The sequence below is a fragment of the Xyrauchen texanus genome, chromosome 8, assembly GCF_025860055.1.
Source record: "Xyrauchen texanus isolate HMW12.3.18 chromosome 8, RBS_HiC_50CHRs, whole genome shotgun sequence".
NCBI classification, from domain to species: Eukaryota; Metazoa; Chordata; class Actinopteri; order Cypriniformes; family Catostomidae; genus Xyrauchen; species Xyrauchen texanus.
Window position 1 is genome coordinate 36,053,388 of NC_068283.1, and position 26,442 is coordinate 36,079,829.

The 26,442-nt window shown below is 37.3% G+C and overlaps 1 protein-coding gene across 2 annotated transcripts; it reads left to right on the forward strand.

Annotated features, from left to right (window-relative positions):
- Positions 1–10,692: 10,692 nt before the first annotated feature.
- Positions 10,693–25,192, forward strand: LOC127647154 (beta-1,4 N-acetylgalactosaminyltransferase 1-like). 2 transcript variants are annotated; one of them, XM_052131238.1, is made up of 13 exons: positions 10,693–10,968; positions 11,727–11,804; positions 12,990–13,133; positions 13,258–13,290; positions 13,403–13,540; positions 13,798–13,904; positions 14,233–14,270; positions 15,096–15,276; positions 15,483–15,569; positions 16,518–16,699; positions 21,495–21,638; positions 21,915–22,143; positions 23,533–25,192. In XM_052131238.1, the coding sequence occupies exons 3-13, from the start codon at positions 13,003–13,005 to the stop codon at positions 23,712–23,714; spliced, it is 1,452 nt and encodes a 483-aa protein (XP_051987198.1). In that variant the 5' UTR covers positions 10,693–10,968; positions 11,727–11,804; positions 12,990–13,002; the 3' UTR covers positions 23,715–25,192. The 2 variants fall into 2 exon arrangements, with proteins under 2 accessions (XP_051987198.1, XP_051987196.1); XM_052131236.1 differs by lacking the exon at positions 10,693–10,968 and having other exon boundaries at positions 11,457–11,804.
- Positions 25,193–26,442: the final 1,250 nt, after the last annotated feature.

The window sequence follows — 26,442 nt, forward strand, 5'->3', positions numbered from 1 at the left end:
GGACAGGGGTGGGGAGGTGGGGGGAGGGTGTTTTTTGATAATGTGGTGTGAGCTGCGATGCGATTGTCGGTGTTCTGCGACTGCTATCGTGTCCTTGAATAAAGTATAATGTGTGAGGAAGGGCATTTCTGGTGACCCCCAGTTGGTGCCCCATAGGGAGTTGGTTCCCTATATGCAGACAGCATAATATGGACATAGGGAGTGGCATTACTATCTAGTTTGACAGCTGTAGACATATTACATTTTAACTCATGCATGCTGATTTCATGCCTGCAGGAAAAAGCTTATTGAATGCTTTTGGAATGTGATTATAATGCTGCTTTGTTTTTCACAGACAATATCCAGAAATTTTGTTGACCAAAACTTTACATTGGAGCCATTGGTCCAAGTATGTTAAAAATACAGCAGGCATACACCTTGCATATAAGTGTGTAAATGCATTCTAAAGTTCTCTCATTTGATTAGTGTTCTCTCTCCTCTAGTAATAACACATGTTTTCCCACTACAGCTTCAATCTTGTGATGTTTTTAAATAGTCATTTACTTTAATATGTCAACAATTATGTTCAGTAGTTCAATAAAACAAAATATATTTAGATATATTTAAAAAATGTTTTATGTCCTTGGTCAAAAAGGCTGTTAAATTCATTTTCCCATGGGTTGTGTATATAAAGCCCCATAGGCATGCAATCTCTGAGCTGCAGTCAAAGGATTACATATCAGTTAGTGTGCATGGCTCCTCAAGCACCTTGATTAAACTTTCAAATCAATTTAATGACATACAGTACATTTATTATTAGCTCTAATGCATAAAATAGGGAAGCCTGCTAGAAAATTACTGAGAGCACAAACTATTTATTTATGTATTTTGAAAACTTAATTGTGAACAATGTATTATATAGCAAATTATGCATACAAATAAAACTAGATCAAAATTATTCCATGCCCAACAAATGCTTTAATTTGATAAGAACATGTATAAAGAATGGGGTTGCATTTCTGTGCCACAGGTTCGGGGTTAAACCACTGGATTATAAGCAGATTTATGTGGTGATTTTTGTGGGGAAAGAAAGTGATGAAATCCAGGTCACAGTGAGTGTTTTGTGCCATATGGAGCTCTCACTGACAGGGGCATCATCAGATTACCCTGATGATTAAAAAAAGGGGGCGGGCCAAGTTAAGCCTGGATTAGGCCCTTTTTGCTCCTTTCTGTCTGACTGAAAAACTGTATAAATAGAGGGAATGGATGTAAATCCTTAATTTTTCAGATACAAACGAAAGACATGTAAACTTCATAGGTAGTAAATATAATGCCTTAAAGAGTTTAAATACAAAGGTGACCCATGAACTGGACAGTTGCAAAGATTACATCACCATTGTTCTCTTGAGTTAAATGCTTTGTCTCTTTGGATAGAACCCCTCTAAAAACATCTACCAAAGTAACCCTGTTGTAACAAAAGCTAACATTGAACAAGTAAGCTATTGCAACTCACTGAAGTCTTAGTGTCTAAGAACAGAAATATACTGCATAATGCGTCATCTACTACATGTTTAGAGAATATATCGGGCAACCCATGACACAAATGGAAGGAGACACACCATCTTATAGAATTTGCATTGTGGCCTACATGACATTTCATTTATTTATAAAATGTATGCATTTGGCAGATGTTTTTATCCAAAGCAACTTGCAGTGCATTCGAGGAATTTTAGCTGTGGCTCCCAGCGAATTGAACCAATGATCTTGGCATTGCTAGTGCCATGCATGCTCTACCAGTTAGGCTACAGGAACTCAAGGACAACCGATTTACTGTGCAGAACATCCAATTCACTGTTGCTGTTTTTGGAAGGGTGTTTTGCAATAGGATATTTGTTCAATTAGGGGTTGACTTATGCACTGTTATGTAATACAAAAGAAGCTCTTGATACAAAATTCCATTCTGATCTTAACCAATATTTATGTAATATGTAGCTGAGTATCAGACTGACCTAGAATGTATTAAACAGTAATGTATAGTCTCATTTAAAATGAAATGGACTAAATTGTAATCCATGGTTAAAAAAATAAATAAATGTTTGTATGTAACACTAGCCCCACAACATTGTGTTAAAACAACATCTCTGAATTCTTTAGCCTTTGTGTTTGTTTATTCTAAGTGTTACACAGGTGACTACACTTCTGCTGTTAATGCATTTGCTAAATGCACAGTTTTCTGTTTGACCAATGTTTTACTATGAAATTGATCATTTTGCATATGGTGGCCTATTTTAATTGTAATCTTAATACATTTCTGTTATTGAGGGCTTTTAACCATTTTGGTACTGTGTTGGGTCGCCATATTGGGATAGTTCACCCAAAAATAAAAATTCTCATAATTTACTCACCCTCATGCCATTTAAGATGTTTATGACTTTCTTTCATCTGCTGAACACAAGCAAAGATTTTTATAAGAATGTCTCTTCTCTTTTGATCCATACAATGTAAGTGAATGGGTGCCAACATTTTCAAGCTCCAAAATCTACAACAGGGCAACATAAAAATACTCCAGATGACTGGTGGTTAGATCCATATCTCCAGAAGCGATATGACAGTTGTGGGTGAGATACAGATCAATATTTAAGTCCTTTTATTTATTTATTTTTTTACTATAAATTCTCCTCCCTGCTCAGTCATTCTCCACTTTAGTTTCACTTTCCCATTCTTCTTCTGTTTCTGTTGATTCACATTCTTTGTACATATTTCTCACCCTAACCTGTCATATCGTGTCTGAAGATATAGATTTAACCACTGGAGTCATGTGGATTACTATTGTGCTCCCTTCATGTGGATTTTTGAGCTTCAAAATTTTGGTCACCATTCACTTGCATTGTGAGGACCTGCAGAGCTAATATATTCTTCTAAAAAGCTTATTTTCTGTTCTGCAGATGAAAGAAAGTCATACACATCTGGGATGCCAGGAGGGTGAGTAAATCATGAGAGAATTGCAATTTTTGGTTGGACTATTCCTTTAACAACAGCTGTCATAATGGAATTCTTTAAAGGCACATCAGAATAAATGTAAATCCAGAGACTTCAGAATATCTTTTCACTGGCTCTCTCTGTACTCTCTATGCATACATATGTTTGGTTCTTGTGGACTCAGCTCTGCTGCAGTGGACTTTGGACTGCAGAGCCATTCAGCTGGTCTGTACAGTAGGCCACGATGTGACGGGTTGTTCTGTCATTCTCAGCTCAATCCAGGTGACAGCAGCCATCTCACAGGCACTGCAGCCTCTACAAGTCATATTCCTGAACAGCTACGGGGGCCTTCACAGGCCCTGCTCCCGGGCAGTCTGGGCAGCTATTTCCAATTTAAATGAGTGGCTAAAAGGTACAGTTCCCAGTTCCCAGGGGCGGACTAGCCTCCGGGAGCACCGGCCATATTCCTGGTGGGCTGCTGGGTATTTGGGCTGGCTCGTTGCTGCACAAGTACCAGTCTGTCCTACAGGTGACATTGGCGGCCGCTATGGGCTCCAACATGCCTGCACAGACCCTGTGAACTAAATATTTAAATAAATCTGTAAGGTAAAGCCAAAAAATATATTTTATTTTGAAATAATTTCCATATGTGTGCATTAAATGTGTACCTCATGTGGACCTAGTTATTTGACATACAAATCACAATAATGGTGACAAACAAAGACAACAAATTAAGTATATGATGAGCTCTGAATAATCACAAAATGACAAATAACTGCAAGTTACAACAAATACAATAACAGCAGCTTACATAAAATTGGCAAACAGTAAAGCTATGAGCAGTACATAGTAATTTGCATAACTTATTCATAACACAGGGAGCTGAAGTGTGGCTTGCTGAATAATGTTCACGCCTAATAAAAATACAGAAAATAAGTAATGAAATATATTACTTTGTACCTCATGTGGACATCATTATTTGACATAAAAATCACAATAATGGTGACCACCAAAAACAACAAATTAAGTATAAGATGAGCTCTGAATAATCATCAAATTACAAGGGGGGTCAAAATCAAAATTAACAGTCAGTATCTGGTGGGGCCACCAGCTGCATTAAGTAGTGCAGTGCATCTCCTCCTCATGGACTGCACCAGATTTGCCAGTTCTTGCTGTGAGATGTTACTCCACTCTTCCACCATGGCACTGGCAAGTTCCCAGACATTTCTGAGAGGGAATGGCCCTAGTCCTCACCCTCTGATCCAACAGGTCTGTGCTCAGTGGGATTGAGATCTGGGCTCTTCGCTAGCCATGGCAGAACACTGACATTCCTGTCTTGCAGGAAATCACACACAGAACCAGCAGTATGGCTGGTGGCATTGTCATGCTGTAGGGTCATGTCAGGATGAGCCTGCAGGAAGGATACCACATGAGGGAGGAGGATGTCTTCCCTGTAACGCACAGTGTTGGGATTCCCTGCAATGACAACAACCTCAGTCTGATGATGCTGTGACACACCACCTCAGAACATGACGGACCCTCCACCTCCAAATGGATCCCGCTCCAGAGGACAACTGTCCTTCCTGTCTCCCTGTAGCGCTGTCTTAGGTGACTCACAGTACAGATATAACAATTTATTGCCCTGGTCACACCTGCACTCCTCATGCCACTATGCAGCATGCCTACGGCACGTTTACATAGATGAACCCTGGGTATCTTTGTATTGGTGTTTTTCAGAGTCAATAGAAAGGTCTCTTTAGTGTCCTAAGTTTTTATAACTGTGACCTTAATTGCCTACCGTCTGTAAGCTGTTAGTGTCTTAACAACCTTTCAACAGGTGCATGTTCATTATTTTTTATGGTTCATTGAACAAGCATGGAAAACATTGTTTAAACCCTTTACAGTAAAGATCTGTAAAGTTATTTGGATTTTTACAAAATTATCTTTAAAATACAGTGTTCTGAAAATAACGTTTATTTTTTGCTGAGTTTATAATATATTATATGTATTTCCACAACCTCATATTAACTAAGACAACAGTTTATTTGCACTTTTAGAAAAAAGTTAAAAGGTGATTAAGATCTTTAAAAACTTTGAAGAAATGCTGACTTGTCACAGGACCTAAAATACACACTTTCCCTTGTACTTTCACGTACATTTTAACCTAACATCTGTATGTTGGGAAATATGTTTTCGAACATGCTTTTTATTTGAGTTATAAAGTGCTTATTTTAGTGCTTTCTCTAAAAAAATCCACGTATCACATTTAAATTTGTTTTATATGTTTTGAAGTTATTACACTTTTTCTGCACTGTGGGGCCCGTTGTCATGACTAGCAGTCAATAGATTATACAGTTTTTTTAATTCAAAAATGTGAAATTGAGCCCGAAAATAAAATCAATGAGCCGGTGTGTTGCGGGCCAGGTTTATTGGGCTGCTCTGGGCCAGAATGTCCAGGGCCACTTTTTAGTCCCAGTCCACCCATGACAGCTCCTATCTACTTGAATGGGAAAATGCAGAAATCTCCAAAAACTGTTGTTCAAGAATACAATCAAAGAACATAGTTAAAATCAGAAGATACATTTTACAACAGCTGTATCACAAGTTGTGCTACTTTAGCTCAGCTCATGCTTTAAAAAAATCCTATTTTTCAGGCTGATCCATCTAATGCCCATGTGTGTTCTCGAGTTGACTGACAGGCTATATACTATATCTAAAATGTGATTGGCTATTTTATCTGTAAGGCGTGACTTTCTTTTCTATCTTCATTGGCCATTGGGCATTCCAATTTCCCCAATCATTTTAATACCAGTGGTCCATCTCTGCTAAATGGTCTCTGGAGAAATATAATTGTGCTTCACATAATTCATTGCTTTAAAATAATCAAAAGTTGGCTTTGCTCTCAGAACCCAATAAACAACATATATAGTGATCTGCACCCATATATCAGTCAAGAGCACAAAAAAGTTCAAGCAGATCATTTACAGGTTTCAGTAGTTTATACTAACCACAAGGTGGTAGTGTTTCAGTTTTTATTTTTTTACATTTAACATACAGAGATGCTGCAAATTGAAAATGATTTTTATTCATTTTTATTTTCAAAGTGAATAAAAGTGTAGCACTTTTTTGTAGACTCTGATCTGGGTGTAGAAATTGAAGAATCGTGTTGTAAAATGTTACAGTACATACTTGATTTGTTAGGTTTGAATTTCTTTATACATCCACTCACATAAAAATTCACAAACAATGAATAAAAATAGATTAGTAAAGTTATGGACATGCAATAACCGACAACGCCAATGCCAACTGTTCATTGTAAAAATGTATTGTGTATGTTTTAGGTGTTGTTTCTGGAATTATTTATTTGTCAGTCCTGAGTTCTGCTAACGGAGTGACAGAATGGTGTGACGTTGAACACAGAAGAGTTGCTATTGCCCATCTGTCCAACCATCTATAATTCGAGAGCTCTGCTGTAGTCACCTTTGTTAATACACATTTAACTGAGCTCTTTAGTCATAAAGGTGAGATTAAATAGCACACACCCATACACTGGCCCTAACAAAATTTCTGTTTTGCTAAATTCATCAGCATACCCTCTCTCCAAATCCCAGCTCTTCAAAAAATGTCAACAAACCCACTTAAATATCAATTGTGCAAAATAATGGAAATAATCTTGGACCAGCAATAAAGAGCAAGTTTTTTTTCAAAGCTTTAGAGTGTTTTTATGTCCTAAACCCACATTATGACATCATTAAGGAAAGAGGTTCAGGTTCTTTCAGGTTCAGTCACCCTGTTTAAAAGTGGAGATCCCATCCACAGGTATGTGATTGTGTTTTTCTTTTTAAAATGATGCCAAATCAGGTGCCGGCCACTGCGACACTACTGTTTTTCTCCAATTGTCAGGAATAGTGTCCAGTGTAATCAAGCAATTATTTCTGAAATAATATACAATATTGTTATCATATATTATAAGTAGTGAAGTCCAAAAGTCTGACTTGTAGAACTAGTGGAAATGCTGCCATTTTGCATTATTCAAATTGAATGCACGTTATTTGAATGCAAATAATTTTAATTGCAAATGTCATTACAATTAAATGTGCATAACAGTGAAATGTTAAAGGAAATATTTGCATACGTTAAAGAGTTTCTTAGTTTTAGAGCATGTATCCGAGCTAACACAAAACTGATTATCCATGTTATCCCAGCGTAATCTGTTTATTCCAAACCTCTGACAACATCAGTCACAATCCACTTTCAGTGCATCTTTTTCCATACAGTTTAAGTGAATGGCGATTTAGGCTGTCAGTCCCTAACATCCTGCCTAACATCTCACTTTGGAAGAATTAAAATAATTAAAGTTTGGAAGTGCATGAGGATGAGTAAATGATTGTGAGATTTTTTCATTTTTGAACGAACCGTACCGTTACATTTTTGTTTTCACTGTTCAGACTAAGAGCATTAAAGGGATAGTTCACACAAAAATGAAAATTCTCATGGTTTACTCACCCTAATGCTGTCCCTGATGTGTATGACTTTCTTTCCTCTGTCGAATACAATTAGGATTTTTAGAAGAATATTTCAGATCTGTAGGTCCTTACAATGCAAGTGAACACTCCAAAAAGCACATAAATCCATCATAAAAGTAATCCATATTTTCAGAAGTGATATGATAGGTGTGGGTGTGAAACAGATCAATATTTAAGTCCTTTTTTTGCTAGAAATTACCATCCTGCCCAGTAGGGTGCGATTATGCATGAAGATTGTGAATCACCAAAAACACAAGAAAAAAATGTGAAAGTGAAAGTTAAAATGGAGATTGACTGAGCAGAAAAGATCATTTATAATAAAAAAGGACTTAAATGTTGATCTATTTCTCACCCACACCTTCTATATCGCTTCTGAATATATGAATTTATCTGCTGGAGTCATATGGATTACTTTTCTGCTGACTGATGAGATTTTTAGTGCGTAAATATTTTGGCACACATTCACTTGCATTGTATGGATCTTCAGAGCTGAAAAATTCTTCCTACAAATCTTCATTTGAGTTTAGTAGTTGAAAGAAATTCATACATATCTGAAATGGTATACGGGTGAGTAAACGATGAGAGAATTTAAATTTTTGGTTGATCTCTTCAAGTATGTTGGCTCAGCTTTCTCTTTTTTTCAGTGCTGGCATTGAACCAGGTGAGCTTATATATATATATATATATATATATATATATATATATATATATATATATATATATCTGTTGGCAGGATGTTTGTCAGTACAAAGCACTCTTTTAGAGAAGAACACAATTGCAAATACCTGACAATGTAAATCTTGATGTGACAGTAAAGTGATACATGGCTAAAGCAAATAAACTTGCCTTTGTTAACAGCATTTCCTTGTCAGTTTATCTGTTTCTAAAACAAGCTAGGTGGTTTCAAAATGGATGAAAAAGGGATAGTTCACCCAATAATGAAAATTCTGTCATTATTTACCCTAATTTTGTTCCAATCCCAAATGCTGTTATGTGGAACACAAAGGGAGAATTTTCCATGTAAAGATTAAAAAGTTCAAAGTGACCATAGCTGCCAAGAGTCATATGACTAGTACACTGTATTTACTGTCGTTTGAAGAAATACAATGTATGTGCAATTATTCACAGAAAATCCTTCCCCTCTGCAATGGTTCTCAAATCTCACCATTTCACATATTGGTCAATCAAATTCGGTTACGACACATGCAAGAACATGCAATTACATTCTGGCATTAATTACAGTACATCAAACTTGGTATGATGAGAATCTGAATATAACCACAAATTACATTTCTGAGCTATGGCAGAGGGGAATATCATCAGAGGATAAATGTAAATTTCAGTGAGTTCCTCACACAAAAGTCTTTTATTTTGGCGAGTGAGTCATATGGACTACTTTTATGTTTTTTATATATTAGGCAACCCTGTGCTGCAGCCCCAAAGAGCGGTGCCACCCTAGGCCGCTGCCTATATGGCCTATGCCAGGATCCGCTACTGATCAGATTCATGTAATGTAAAGAAGAGTCCACAGTGTGAGTTGCTTAGGCTAAAGGCCTACTGCTGGGGAGATATATTGTCCTCACAAAAGGGTAAAGTGTCAGTCTTCACATTCCTTACCTGCACTCCTGCTATTGTTCTTAAGGAATTGTAATATGACTCTGTTGGATATGATTGATCACTGATGTCAACATATTCTTAAATTACAATGGAAAAACCTTTGCAATGTGCCACCTTAATTCTTTGAATGGACAGGAGTCAATCTTATAGGAAAAAATGACAAGGCAACCATTTCAATTGTACCGTGAGGGTTGGTCTTTTTTGTATTGTAACAACTGGACCGCAGCCATGCATGTGCCAAAAATAGGCTACATGAAAACAGACCTGTCGGGTGAGTTTAGATAATCACAGTGACTCTCTGCGCACCACATATTGTGAAAACTGAATTAAAAGAAAACATTGTTCCTGTGAACATCCCTGACATTGACCAATTCAGCTCTCATTCCAACTCTTGTAAGTTAATGTGTGATATTCAGGGCCGTAACCAGGCTTTGAAAATTAGTGAGATCCACTGTGAGGTGTCAATATGTTTACCAATGATAGTTTTTGTCACAAATAAATGCACATTTGACAATAAAGCATTGATTTGAGTTGGGCAGCAAAATTTACTCATATTAACTACAGAAAAATCAGCTAAATTTAATTAACATCTAATTTATCTAGTGCTATGTTAACTATGTTTCCTTTTGCCAAACTCTTAATTATTTAAAGATACACTCAGTAATTTTTTCCCCTTTAAAAAAGTTTTACTCCTAAAGAAATTAATGATCATTTTGAAACACATGTATAAAATCATGACTGCTCACATGAGATGAGGACTGTAGTTATATCAGTGGCCTTATAAAAGCGGTTTTATTCTACATGGGGCAGGGGCGCCCTCATGGGGGCTGCCATTTTAGAATCACTGGAATGATTCTGAATGAACGGCTGGCTCACTGGTGTAGTCAAAACAACCTGGAGCTGAACACACTCAGTGGAAATGATTGTGGACTTCACACTGAAAACCCTAATATGTTCATTGCACTCATTTGATTGAGTAAACTCATGAGTAGTGGGGTCTCCCAAAACTTGTTTAAGTGTTTAAGGATCAATTAACTTGTTTTTCAAGTAGAGTGACCTTAAATAGTTAAGTTGAGTTAACTAGATGCAAGGAGACAACTCAGATTTGAGTTAAAATATTGTTGTTTCTACTGTTGTCAAACAACAGCACAGCTCAAATAAAGATGAAAACTGATTCTAGGTCAGTTATTAAATAATTATTTTCAGAAATGCAAATATGCACTTCAGCAATGCATGAGATAGTGTGACCAGGGTCCAACTTGACCAAAGAGACACAAATCACCCTTATGGTGACATTACACCAAACAACTATTTGCAACAAAGCATAAATAATAATAATTACAATTCCCCAATGTCTTCTCTCTGACCAAGGAAACATAATTCAAACAGCAAGGGACTATGGGTATTCACCGTAGCCTCAATTTTGTACTCAGTAGTTTAAGTTATTAACACTTCAAATCTTAAGTCATTTCAAGTAATACTTTACAGTAATGTGAACTTTAGGTTTACGGTGTAATAGGAACACCCCAACATTGACCCTCACCATTCTAAACAATGCAGCAATGGAGTCATTCAGGTTCCTGGGCACTACCATCTCACAGAACCTGAGTGGGAGGCCCACACTGACTCAAAAAAGGCGCAGCAGAGGTTTTTCTTCCTTCACCAGTTGAGGTAGTTCAACCTGCCACAGGTGCTGCTGATCCAGTTCTAGTGATCAGTCATTGTGTCTGTCATCTGCAATTCAATAACTGTCTGGTTTGGTGCAGCTACGAAATCGGATATCAGAAGACTACAAAGGAGGGACCGTTGAGAGGATTATTGGTTGCCCCTGCCCTCCATTCAAGAACTGTCGAGTCTTTCCTCTAGAGTGAGAAAAAAAATCACTCAGCTAATAATATTAACATTTATTACAAATATATACACTATTTCTGGCAAAATACCATAGTTACTACTGCAGTTAATGTTACTACAGTACCTCTCAGGTATATTTCTATAAGCGTGCTGATTGGTGAAATGAAAAGCCAGTAATTACCGTTGTGAATTAACTTAAATTAATCATTTCTACAATGGCTTCTGTAACTGAACAATGTTTTCCTGTTTACCTCGGCACTGTAGTTTAATATGACGAGCTGTTTAATCTTGTTTCAGCTAGCTTCAGCACAGAGCCTTAAAGTGTCTCATATCAGATGGGTTTATAACAGAGAATTCTGTGTCAAATTCAGACGGGTCGCACGCGACTCGCGCTGTGTTAACCTCGAGACATCACGCCGCATGCGCAGAACAGGTGCATCAGACTGGTGAGACCGGTCCCGCTTTCTGTTCTGCAAAAATGCAAATTCGCAGTGTCAGGTGGTGCCATTTCATCTCATTCTTGTAGTATTTGCGGACACTAAAGAATCCAACCAACCGTCTAAACAAAAGTATACATGCATGAAGACACTCAAAGGATTTATCTACCACGTATTTTCTGTTATTCAGTTGCAGCCTGCCATATAATATAATAATATAACATAATATCCAACTTTATTTTTTTATATAAAAAATATACCGAGGACCGGACCTCGATGACATCATAGAGCTACTGCCATTGATATTTGATCCTCTCATACAAATTTGTTCCGACAGATCTCGCCGCATCTCCTCAGTCAAACAGCTGCCAGTGCGAGATTCAGCTTCTGCACTTTCTTCACGGATTTATTTAAGGTGGGATTTACTTTTTGATCCATTTGTGCTTGTCAGGTGAAATGTATGACCTATTCTGATTGTCTGAGATCTTCATATAACTTAAATCAGTTTTTTTCATTGTCCTTATTTATCGTTTTATTTAGCCTAATGAAAAAAAAAAACATACGCTCTTCCATTTTAATATTGTAATAGCTTGTTGTCAACTTCGGAATGTTGTCTCAGTATTATTCTCGTGGGATGTACAGATCAGTGATGTATAGCATTTCTTCATAAGACGATTGCACGTTGCTAAATGCTCCTAAAATGGTTTAATTTGTTAGTTGCCATGATAAGCTACATATCAAATTAATATTTTGGGTTCGATTCAAATTAAGCTTAACGTTGAATAACACAGTAATTCATTTCGACTTGTGCTTAAATTTTGTTTTAAAAAAAGCCAATGTTTTGAGGGTTAAAGGCAAAAATGTGAAACTTATAATTTTATAAAAGCACTTACATTAATAGGCTATTTCTGTTAAAACTCGTGTATTATGCGAGCTGTAAAGTTGTTTATTCTTCGCTTTTACGGTCGTTTTAGGGTTTAAATCAGAGTTATTGTCATGTCAACGAAGTTATATAATTGGTTTTAACCTATACAGAAAATGTAGTGATTTTATCACACTAAAATCACATTGTTTATGTATTGTGGCTATATTTTTTAAACAGTGAGTATTTTAACGTTTAGCCTACGGTTTACGAGCACACAGGCCATCATTCCTGTATTAAAGAATCCCGTTGAGTGGGTCGACTATAGGGTTTAACAGCAGTTCTTTTGAAACTATATTTTATTGCCTTTGATTTTTTTTTTCTTTTTCTTAAGATTATTTTTTTCTCTCTCCTCTGATTAATTCCGAATGCTTCCCTGTCTGAAGCTCCATTGATTGCAAGTTGGAAAACTCTAAGTAAACTACTTTAAAATATATATATCATTGTGACCTTATATATAACCTTATATTGGTTTAAAGAGAAAAGACATTTCAGGCAACATTTCTGTTCAGGATATTTCCACGTGTATGTCGACACTATACAATGTTGTTCTTCAACATGGGGGAGCAGGACAAGAGCAGTGCACAGCTGTACAGACAATATCTTTTTGAAATACTAGATATGTTCTATAGTAGCCCTTTAACTGCTATTGATGTGTGTACTACTTTATCCTTTCAGATTATCTCCAATAATGAACTACAACGGACAATGCCTGCTTAAATTATTCCTGAGTGTGCTTGGAATTACAGCATTGGGTATTTACGTTATTCAAAGTGGAATGCTGAATCTTACAGAAGTCAGGACTAGATTGTTGCCATCAGGGTGTGGGCCTAATTTTCTATTCCTCCGTCTTCCCGACTGGTTTCAACATAGCTTTTTTGTTTTATCTTGTGGTGTTGTAATGACTTTATGTTTAATAATTATGTTTTCTTTTCAACATCTCAAGGTATCTCCAAAATATAGTCTTTACCAAACCAAGGTAAGTGATTGGTTATTTAGCATTTAGAAATAACTTCCATCTCATGTCATATGATTTCTTATCTGTCATCTTAACCTATTTATTGCTTTTGTGTGTTGACACATTACCTCAGCATTGGACCATTTCCCAGTAAAAATCGTTCATCTTGTTCCTGCGAGGGATTTAGTGTCACTGGGCTAACTGTGCCAGCGGCTGAACTGGAAGATGTTCAGAGACGACGTTCTGAGGAGTACAGACAGTATCAGCTCAGGTCTAACAGGATTTCCAAATATTTTACTTTCCTCACCCTTTGCTCAGTTTCATTACATCACAGATTATTAAAGAGTTGCAGCAAAATTCATATCTTTAGGAAGCATCATAGAGTGGAAAACAAAAAAAATCAATGGAGACTATTTCATAGACTGTTATTTTAATAGAACTGTTGAAATTGGGGAGGTGTTTGGTTTTAATGTATGCTAAAAGTTAGTACATTAAAAAAAGATCTGTTTCTCAATGCATTTCTTTCAGGATGAAGACAAACTTGGACACTCTTATTCTGGCCCCATCCAACTCCCCTTTCCAATATCCCATCCAGGGTGTCAAAGTGGAACCTCTTCAAAAAAGTGTGATACCAGGTAAATCTCTTTCCTTTCATGTAACTCATGTTCCTCATCTCAGATGTGTTGACTGTTTTATTGCTTATTTCAAATCGTTATCTTTTAGCCTTGAGAAATCACGTGTACTTTATAACAATAAAAGCATATTCAAACAGTACTGGTATCTGTCTTCAAACTGAAGTCGACATCAAAGGTTTATTGCCAAGGAAGATTGGACTTCCAAGGAATTAAACCTGAAATTGAAACCCAAGATCCTTTTGTCAATACGATATTTATATTATTTACTATTACTGCTAATATATCTGGAGCTTGGATATATAAATTAAGAAACTGCCCATTCTCACAGGTTTGGCTTTGCACACACAAACAAGAAGACTATTTGAGGTTTGTTTTGAAGTCATAGTGGTCATGTGGGATTCTTTGGTTTGTAAGGTGGTTGGTGTTTTGCATTTGGGTTTGCAGGGGCACACAGTTCAGAGATGATGCAGAGATAGGCCAAATTAATGTCATATTAATATGATTCTTTTCTATTTCTGTTCTGTTTTTGAAACGTGGACTGGAGTTAATACTGATTACTTTTCACATGATGTCAAAAAGTAAAGGTCTTATAATGTTTCAAAGTGTCCAGCCATGATAATGTAATTTGAAACCTATATTGAATGGTTTAGGACTGAAACATTAACTCTTAAAAACTTGTCATAAATCATCTTCCTCTATCTGTAATTTGTGCTGACCTGATGGGCAACTTTCACTGGACTTAATTTAACTCACCATGGCATCTGTTGTACGGCAAATTCCATGGGTGTTTGTAGAATGACCTGCATATGCTCTTTCAATTTCACGCAATTTGGGCTTTCTTTTTGCAAACACAAGTTTACATACCACCCTTTCCTTCTTGTCCTATTCTTGCTTGCTTTTCATGCTTGCTGCTTGCTTACCTGCCTTACAAATCAGTTTGATTGCTTTTCAACTAGTCAATCTAACAGTTGCTATTAAAATTGTCATGCTAAGTGTTTACAAAAGTGAAAAGGGAAGACTGAGGATGTTTAACACGCAGTAACTACCTGATTAATGTGTATAAACACTTCATAATATTAAAGAAACCATGGAATATTTAGGTTTGTCAACTATAGCTTGCCAATTTATTGAAACAGGTGAACTCAGTTGTGAATCACAGTTTTGAATCTGATGATCTTTTGTGTCTACAAGGTGTCCTTGAGTGTGAAGAGTGGAGTGCTCTCAGTGGAGGGTCTTGTAGATGGAGAGCAGGTGGATGGACAGGGTCAGAGTAAACTGACCATCTCATCCATCAGTCTCATACAACTCAATGATCTGCTGAGCAGAGTGACCTACACTAGCACCATCTACCATGTCAAGACTAAAGATCTAGGTAATGAAAAGTCCTATTCTGTGCTATTCTTGCTTATTCCGTTTAATTACTTCAGAGAACAGATGTAAACTATGTGCCTATATTCTCTTGCTTTGCAAGAAAGCTTGTTTTTTTATTTTCTAGTTTACTTTTTCTTGGGTTTTGGATTCACTTGAGTTTTAATATTTAAGTCCATCCTAACCATTTTAAGTTTCTTCAATCCTTAGTTCATCTGTCATTTGAGGACTATGAAGCCATATTTCCCATCATTATCAAGAGACAATCTGTCCCTGTTCTGTATGATCCAGGGAAAGGTAAGACCACAAAGCTCAATAAGAAATATAAATATCTATTGTAAAAATATATGCAAAACATCTTCTGCATTACATTCTGCGTTAAATTTTTGAATCACTTTTTTTATTTTTTACAATTATAAGGTGTTATTAAACCGCTGTCTGGAATGATTGATGCTTATTGGTCAATCACAGACAAAACTGTGTTCAAATCAACCAATTTCATACATAGCTGTACAGGGCTGGACTGGTAATCTGGCATACCAGGCATTTTCCCAGTAGACCGACCCCTTAGGGGGTCAGCGGTGGACTGGCCAACGGGAGAACGAGCGGGTTGTCCGCGAAACAAGCCGAATGGGCCTCGATAAGCTAAAATGAGCTGCTGCGTTTGGCAGAATGGACAACAAAATGGCGCTACGATATGCAGAAAAGGACAACAGGCTGATTTCTCTTCCCAGTCCAGTCCAGCCCTGGCTGTGCTAGTTGTAAAGAATGTCTCTCATATCTGTTTCATTTTACATATTAAAATAATTTCAGCTCAATTTAATTATTAATTTACTTGGTGAGTGTAATAATAAGAGGGATGATCTCCAGTCAACAGGTAATTATTGCAAAATCAACCCATTTAGGGGTTACAAGACTGATGACCCTGTCTTGTTTTATTTTGCAATTGATGACCAGCTGTCTAAATACATCTTCCATTACTTATAATATACACTTAATACAAAAGTTAAGTGAAATTGTATGACGTAAGAACAATTACAACAAGTGCAAACATTTGATTTATAGCAATGTGTGACCAATAATGTAATATGATTGTGTATTCTAAAGGATAAACCATTAAAAATAATATGTATAGTGAGACCAACTTTCTTGAAAATGCATTGGCGTTGGCGTTAAAGGGAATCAGCTGTAACTTGTAAAACCTGATTCACTGATGAGTGTACCTCTTGCTATTTCTCAACTTAGATATTAACTCACAGGTAACCATAGCAACCAAGACCTTTCTGAGATATGAGGAGTTGGATGTCCTCATCAACAGTATCCGGCAGTTTTACCCGAAAATCAAAATCATTGTTACAGATGACAGCCTGATTCCAGAAAAGGTGAATGGCAGCAACATAGAGCACTACATCATGCCACCTGCACAGGTAAACATTTCTATGCTTTATCTACACATTAAATCTTTTTGTACTCCAAGCTCAATTCCCCTGGAATTCAAGTTGGCACATTTTACACTTTGCTGTGTTTAGAGAAAGCTCAAGATGCAGTCAAACTCTAATCCACAAAATGTATCTCAATGTAGGCACATTGACAGTTTATATAGGTCTGTAAAATGGCAGGCAAAACTGCTAAAAATATATAGATTTGCCCCTTGAAGGTCTCTGCGTTGTTCTGTCTTTTCTCAGCACTGAAGTAAAGCAATTATTGTTAATAATTTGCACTTTACAAATTCATCCCTTTATTAATTTTATCTGACTCCAATTTTATATTAATCTGACTCCAATTTTAAGTTGACCTCTAATTTAGATTAAAGCTCTAAATTCTTTCTGATTATTCTTTTATTTTAATCATTTAAGTTATTGATTACTCTGAATCCTCTTCTATTCATTTACCTTTTGATCAGTTTCTAATTAGATTCAAACTGATAGTCTTTAAGTGGCTTCCTCCTACATTAAAGCTTCAGTTATGATATAAATGATTCTTAAAATGGGATTCTCCTGCTCGGTTCCTCCAGAGCAGTTTCTCCTATTTTAAAGACCAAGTATAGGTATAAATGATTTCAGAAGAATACAGAATAAATCAAAAAGTAACAATTTATTTGCCAGGTAGGATTTAAAACACAAGTTAAAGAACATACCTGGCAGTCGAGAAAACTACATGTAATTGAAAAGCATGGGAAATCTGAATGCAGACTCCAATTATTACAGTTAAACACATTGAGGTGTGGGATCATTTGACTACAGAGAACCTTGAGCTCTGGGCCAGCTTTCCTTAAATATCCAGAGAGAATACACATTGTGTACCAAATGGTATTATCCTTTGATCAATGAGAATTTGGGGGTGAAATGGTCATTGGCTTCCTAGTGTTAAACCTTCAAGGAGGGGGATAGACCTACAGAGTTATTCAGTATTTGGCATAGACCTTATATAAACCTGGGAATAAGAGCACTACCAGACGCACTGAGACATTTTAAATGATACCAAACATGTTACTCTAGTTACATTATTTGTATACATCAGATATTGACTTTAGTTACATACAGATCTTAGGTGATTCTGAGCTGAAGGGGAATGGGTGAGGGGGAGAGAGGAGAGAATGGGACAGATGTGGAAGGGCAACAATGAGGTGTGAATTTGCAATCTTCGCTCAGTGGGGTGTGGTGCCTCAGGAAGAGTTGCTAATTGCGAAGAAGTTATATGTTGATTTTTCTCAAAGATCATACATTTGCTCTTTGCCTTTGAATGCAAACACATTGGCACCCTGTCTTGGCACCCTGCCTTACAGGTCTGTTATCGCTGAGAATTTGACAAAGCGGAGGCTGCAGTGGTTTCTGTTCTTGGCTGACAGAAGTGGAACTCCGGGGCGGACTGAGACTAAAAATTGGCCCACAACACACCACACCATAACACACTGGCTCATTGATTTAATTTTCCAGCAAAATTTCAAATTTTTGTGTTGGGAAAAAAGAAAGAAATTTCTATTGACTGCTGGTCGTGACAATGGACCCCACAATGCAAAAATTGTCATAAATTTAAAACATATAAAACCAATGTGATGAGTGATACATTTTTTTAGAGATAAAATAAAGTGCTTATTAAGCACTTAATAGCTCAGACAAATAATGTCCGAAAACATACAGATGTTAGGTTAAAATGTACATGAAAGTACAAGGGAAAGTGTGTATTTTACGTCCTGTGACAAGTCAGCATTTCGTAATCACCTTTTATCTTTTTTCTAAAAGTGCAAATAAACTATTGTCTTAGTTAATATGAGGTTGTGGAAACAACAAGTATAATAATAATAATAATAATAATAATATATATATATATATATATATATATATATATATATATATATATATATATATATATATATATATATAAAGCTATACAAGATCATAAAATGTTTAAAATAATTATATGAAGAAAGTGTCACACAGCAGGACACTGATGACAATGCTTAAAACTTCATGTCATTTACTCTCATAACTATGTGTAAATGTGTATTTAAATAAATAAATGAATGAAAACATACCTCTTAATGTGTAGTTCCCTGTCAAAAAGCTACACTTTGATGCTGAGCTGATTTAGGGCTTTGGGAACAACTTTAGGTGTGACCAGCTGTGAATGTGTGTGCAACACATCAATGAAATTGACCAGAATTTATAGCCTCTGCTGGTGACATCATTGGATGCACCTGTAGCAGGGCTATAAATAGATGCGTCACAGGTGCATCGTCAGATCATTTGTCTTCAGATCACTCTGTGTGTGTTGTGCTTCATGAGCCAGTCAGAAACTTTCTACTTTCCTCTGTTTGGAGTTAGATTAGACTCGTCTCGCTTACTTCAAAGAGCCAGCACCCACTCTTTCATCGTGGGGCTCTCGCATTGATCTGGCTGAGGAGCGAGAGATGAGTCCATCTCTATCGCTCGCTCTCTCCCCAGATCCAGCTGATCCTTCTCGTGAGCCTGAAGCGCACTTCGGTGCCTCTTCTGTTCATGAGGGGGACGCTGAATCTCGAGTCTGCGGACTTTGAGCACCCACCTCTGAACATTACACGCACACATAATAAGCGGCTGGAATTACTCGAGGTGGCTACAGTTAGACTGGCCACGTGAATAAGAGACCCCCAAACGATCCAAACTAGAAGACAGATTTCTGTCTGGTGGCCAAAAAAAATAGAAAATAAATCAGTCCCTTCCTTTTTTTGATGACCTCCATGATGAGCTTTCTCGTTCATGGAGTCCTTATACTTCCTGTGTCTTCGTGCCCTTGACGTCGACATATTCGACTATCGTGGGTGCTGAGACACGGAGGTATTCGGTGAAGAGACACTTGCAGGTTATGTCTCGCCTGGCTCGGCATTATCGCTAAAGAGACCCACTCTCCCCACAAAGCCGTGCAGGACCACCTCCTTCTCGATGCCCCAGTTTCGCCTTCTGGCTTATTTGGTGACACTATGAATGTAGTTGTGAAAAAAGTGAAAAGCCTTATGCTGTGACAAGCACTGTTTCTGCTTTTTTTTTTTTTAGAGAAAATAAGCCTCAAATAGCCACAAAATAATATTGTTCATTACTTATTTTCTGCATTGTAATCATTATTCCGCAAAAAATGGGTCTGCATGGGCATGTTGGGGCCCAGGGCGGCCACCTATGTCACCTGTAAGATGGGCTGTTTCTTGTGCAGCAACAGACCAGCACAAATTACCCAGCGGCCCACCGGGATAACGCCCGGTGCTCCCTTTGGCCACTCCACCCCTGGTGGAACCCAACGTGGTCTTCTGCTGTTGTAGCCCATCCATCTCAAGGTTCGATGTGTTGTGCATTCAGAAATGCTATTCTGCTCTCTACAATTGTGCAAAGGGGTTATTTGAGTGACCTCTCTCATCAACAAGGCGTTTCCATCCACAGAACTCTCACTCACTGGATATCTTTTGTTTTTGGCAACATTTTGAGTAAACTCTAAAGACTGTTGTGCATGAAAATCCCAGGAGATCAGCAGTTACAGTAAATACTCAAACCACCCCGTCTGGCACCAACAATCATGACACTTTTGAAATCACCGATATCACACTTTTCTCCCCATTCTGATGGCTGATGTGAACATTGACTGAAGCTCCTGACACATATCTGCATGATTTTATGCTTTGCACTGCTGCCACGTGATTGGCTGATTGAATAATCACTTGAATAAGTAGGTGTACAGATGTACCTAATAAAGTGGCCGCTGAGTGTAATTTCTCAATGTTTGGTTCATGTGTTCAGACTGTGATTAGTGATGCTAGTGTATCCAGTTCTGAGGTGAATCACAACATTAAAAATTTTGATTTGAAGCAAAAAAGTACATAAAAATCAGGCAAAATGACAAAGGAAGACCAGGTACTTATTTTCTTTTATTAGTTAATCAACTTCTGTTCCCAGAAGAATGACGTGATCAAATTAAAAATTATGAAAATATAAATAAATATTGATTATAGAAACAATATATTTTCAGATATTTACAAATAAATGGACCGGCAATCTGGTACACCGGGCATTTTCCCAGTGGGCCGATGCACTTTGGGGCCGATCAGAGGCGGACTGGCCAGCGGGAGAACCGAGCGGGCTGGTGGGTCGGCCTCGAAACATGCCGACCGATAAGCAAAAATGAGCCGTCGCGTTATGCAGAACGGAGCACAAAATGACGCCGCAATATGCAGAAAAGGAACAAGTTTTGGGCCAATTTCTCTTCCCAGTCCAGTCCTGTTTGAAAGTGTAGCAAGACCGATTCCTTGCATCATTAACAGTACATCATACGAATGGGTGATCGCTGCAGCGCTTGTTGGTGCACTTTTTTGGCTATGATACTCTGATTCTTGGAGTAGTTCTCATCATGATCTTGGGTAGTGCAGTTCTTCAACAGGAGTTTCACTATAAAAAACGAGTTCTAAAAAATTAAGTTGAAATAACATTGACTGATTGTTTAAACTGAAGCATACCAGCAATGAACAACCTCAGAGCTCACGGTATGTCTGTCTTCAAAGGTTTTTAAGTTATCGATAAATTCACCTATAGAAAAAATGTATGGGATTTTTAAATCAGGAATGCAACCAATGCGATCTATAGCAATATCTCAATGTGCTTAAAGAACTGCTTAATGGCCTGCTCAATCTCATGCTTTAAAGCAAGACACAACCTATCTGGCAATGCTATTTACATACACATATATTAACTTGTTCCTCAGGGCTGGTTTGCTGGCCGGAATCTGGCTGTATCACAGGTGACAACTAAATACTTCCTGTGGGTGGATGATGACTACATATTCCACAATTATACGCGTATTGAAAGCTTTGTCGAGATTATGGAGAAAGTTCCAGAACTGGATGTGGTAAGTTATGAGATTCGTTTTAGAATATAACTTAAATTGAAGCTTTTGTTTGTTTTTCCCTTGTTCCAATTCTCCAAATGACCTCTACTCTTTAATCTCTTACATGTATTAATGTTCATTCATCCCTGTTTATTAAGTTCAGTATGCAAATTTGGACAAGAACCAATCATGTGGATTCTAGCTTGGTTCCACTAGCTGAAATGTTCAATCATGTGTTTGGCCCACTTTGGCAACAAGCCATTGGAACAGTACCTCATCAGTGTCTCTTGACTCTAGCTTGGAGGAGCAGTTGGAAACAATCAGTTCTTTTTCCACCTTTCGTACGAGGAGGGGGATGAAGAGGAGGGTGGCTGTCTCCGACGTCTACATAGAAGGAAGCTTCAATCTATTCCAGGCTTTAATGGCTGCTTTTTTGTTGATGGGGTTGTCAATTTCTTCCTGGCACGGACAGATGCGGTGAGAAGGGTCGGCTTTGATCCATTCCTGAAAAGGGTGGCTCACACAGGTAGGCAGATCTTGTGGTTTTAAGTTTACATGTATCATGCTCATTTCATTCTTCACTAGAAAAATGCCTGGATCTCTTTTTCCAACAATCAACATTGCAATTGATTACCTAACCTTAAGTTTCACTCTAGACAACTTATTATATTTGAAAGACAAGTTTAGTGCAGTGAAAGAACAAACCCTTTTGAAAATTTGGTTTCACCAAAATGCAATGTGAATAAAATGACGACTTTGTCAGCAAATAGTAAGGGGTAGATAAAAACTAGGTAGATTTTGAAACATTTTCAGTAAGTTTCTGCGCAATTAGGGTCCGTTTAATTACACTGATGCAAGATCAAAAGCGCACTGCCTAATTTTCTTGCGACTTTTGGAGTCTAATTTAGCCTTCATACAGTACTGTAGTCTAACACATATGCAAGCATGCACCGTACACCCACCTATTTAATTTTTTTTGCATGTGAGTAAGAAAACATTTTAAGACTGCCAGAACAACAAGCTGGCTTTTGATCCAGACCTCTTAAAACTACTGAGCCGATGCCGCATCACAGTTAAGTAAATTGTGGACTTTCCTTTGTAAAGTTATAGCCAGTTGTATGTAATGTCAGCAAACCCTAAAACGACTGTAAAAATGACAATTAAAACAACTTTACAGCTCACATATTACACAAAAAGAATTAATGCAAGCGCTTTAATATAAATATAAGCTTCAAATTTCTTTCTTTAAACCCACCAATATTGGCCACATTCACTTTCATTGTAAGTGCCTCACTGTAAGCTCTATTTTTGCTTTTTTTCTTAAAGAAAAGGAGGAACGTGTTGAAATAAAATTTAGTGGTAATCAACATCGATTGATCTTAACTTGAACTGAACCTGCAACCTGGAATATTCCTTTTTTACTGTAATTCTCCACCTTTGACCAACCCCGACCAGTAGATGGCGATACGCAAAAAGAATGCGAATCTCCAAAAAACAAATGAAGAATGTGGAAATGTATGTGAAAGTGGAGATTTATAGTAAAAAAGGACTGAACTATTAAGATCTGTTTCTCACCCACATCTATTATATAGCTTCTGAAGACCTCCGGAGTCATATGGATATTTCATATCGGATCTTTTGCTATTTGATCAAGGACTGAGTAGATATAATATGGTGGTTTGAAGAGTGAGTGTACTGAAAGGTTATGTTTCACTATGCACTGCTAATGAAAATTTTATTAATATATCACAAAATGGATGCTATGGTGGTTTAGAGGTCCTCCGTGTTGTCCCCTATACAGCCCATTTAGCCTAACAGGGTGAAAAGTGAAAAATATTATGTTAGTTTGAAATACTTTTAGATATCTTTTATTGATTTTTCTTTTTCTCTGCCCCTTTCTTATGTCTACCCTCAGAGTTTTTTCTCGATGGTCTTGGAGATTTGATGGTTGCCACTTGTAAAGGACTTAGAGTCGGCCACCAGAAGAAAAGAAAACAAAGCAAATACAGACATTTTAGGTTTCCAGGAAAAAGTGATGGAAAACACAAGATGGCCCATCATTACTTCAAGAATCATTTGAAATGCATGAAGTACTAAGGTACATTGAGGAGAGAGGAGACCAGTTTTCAGGAGACAGGAGACCAAAGTGCTGCTTTTCCCTAAATATTAAGAATTTAAAATGTGTAAGGAAAGTGATTTAATATATGCATATGTGTAAGTTTTAAGGCTCGAAAATACAAAAATAAAAATCAATAAACAATAATAAAAAAAAATATCTACCCATTATTTTTTTTAAATGTTTTGGAATAGAAAAAGAGTAGTTTTTCACGTTTTGTGGGAAAAGGGGAAAGGTGTGATATTTTCCATTCTGATACTAATCAATCAGTGTTCAATTGGTTTTGTTACCATCAGGAGGACAAATAAGGGAACAAAAGAACCTTTCTCGTCAAATGTATTAACATGTCTTATTTATCACACTCTGTATGTCACAAATATTAAAATATTGATTTTAAATTATTTTAAATATTACTGTTATTTAACTGTTATAATGTTGTGCAAGTGGTATTTATTTAGCTGTAATTTATGCAGTATGTTTGTAATGTAATGTAATGATTTTAAGCTTGATATTTGTAGTTTTATTTTGCAGCAAGCAATTGGATCCAGTGCTGGTCTTTATTAGTAAGTCTATGCAGTCAAGCAGCTACTTTTTGAAGAACGCTGCTTTTGGGATTGCTTCCCCAAGAGGTTATTATTAGGGGCCAAGCGCGGAAAGTATGGAGACCCTATTGTTCTTCTAATGATTATTAGGGGGCCAAGCACCAAAGGTGCTGGAACCCTATTGTATCCATTAGGATTTTCTTATTATTAGAGGGCCAATCAGTGAAGCTGCTGGAACCCTATTGCATTTGTACTGATTTTCTTCTTTGTCTTATTCTTTTTTTTTTACCCTAAAACTGTCTGGGCATCAGAGACCGTAAGTCGTGGAGACACCAAACTTGGCAGGATAGTCCCAAATCCCCCCACTACTCAAGCACACAAATGCACACACATCTGGCCCTAGGTGACCTAACTTAAATAGTTTTTGAAATCCTACTTTTTCGAACTCATCCTAAGCAGTTTTTTCATTTGCGCTAAAATGGGTATACATCATCTAAAGACCCTACAGACAAAAAGTTATCAAAATAATTTTTATAATTTCAAAATCGTTCTGAAGATATAATCAAATATGTTTTGGGGTGTGGCTAATTGGCCTTGTATCTTGTGAGTGCAATTTTCGAACTTAGCAAAACTTATGTAATAAAACAAAACAACATGTAAAAGAGAACTTTGAGGTCACTTTCAAAATTAATACATTTTGCAGAGCTATTAAAGAAGAAATAGCTATTTGTACAACTGTATTTTTCGCAGTTAGAAATATGGAGGAAGACAGGCTGTTTTACTGTATGTCTACCAGATGGAGCCATAAGACAAGAAATGTCTTTGTGAGGAGGAGGAGGTTGGGGCTGGGCCGTGACTATGCACGCCCACCCCCAATCGGGCTAATCAAGAGAGGGATAGGTGCCTCAGAATGTGGCAGTTTCGGAGAGAGCGAGCGCCACATGCAGCTGCCATGTGTGTGTTTGTGTTCCGTGTGTAATATTTAGTATGCCTAATAAAATATTATTTTTATTGTTCAGCTGGTTCCCACCTCCTCATTTCCCAACCTTAACCGTGTTACAGTCTTGTTTTTGCTTGCACTTTTTTAAGCGTCACATTAAACCTGCAGTAATGTAATGATTGATTGGTGAGCGTGATCAGGGTTTCTATGGAGAAGCTGAAAGCACAGCTCATTGATTATCAGCGCACCTGTCCTTCTTTTTCTCTTCCTATATAACTCTTGTTTTTGTTGTTTGTCGCCAGATCGTTGTGTGTACTTGTGAACATGGTCACCTGTAGGATTTAATCTGAGGGTATGCACAGAAATCTGCCTAGAAGTCTGCACAGGCCTTCAAATGAAACCCTAACCAGTGACTGTGTGACACCTGTGACCCGAAACCCTACCTGGCCCAAACGATATCATCAGATTTTAAACCTGAACCCGACCCGAAATCGCTTACTATCTAATTTCTTCTCCTGGTAGTATATAAGCATATAGGCAACATTACTGTATAACATTACTGAAACCGTAAACATACACAGTTTTAACTAGGCACAGCAGCCACTTAGTACACTAGAGCTGAAGGGGGAAAAGCATTGCCTTTCCATTTATTTGCTGAAAATTCACCTGGTCCAGAACAGTCTGGAATAATATGAAACAATGCATCAGTCCAGCCTGAACAATGAACAATTGTCCAGCAAAAATAATGCAACCTGAACTTGTTCAGATTGTGGAATCTTTGTGACAACTGCGCTAAAAACAATCTAGATGCAGCGCAAAGAATGAAACAGAGTGCAGGTGTCTCAACATGCATTTTTGAAAATGTTATTTTTAACTTGTCAGTGTATAAACAGTGCCGGTCCTGCGTGAGACACTGAAGAAAAAGCGAGATGTGGTGCAAATGTCAATAATTTGTTCAACTAGTGTTTAAACAATGGGAAAATGGAACAGACGTGCAAAAACACATTTGTGTGAACGCCCTCTAACCCGTCCATTTCGTGCATGGTCCATAACAACGTTCCACCCGTGACAGGGAGGACACACCATTCCATCTCAGTAGACAAATATTATATATTGTATTACTTTCGGAGCATCTAAACAGAAGAATGAGGGAGGTAAGAATCCAGGCAGGTGGGAAAATATGACCTCGTCCAGTTTTTACCCCCTTGAATAATAAGACTTTCTATG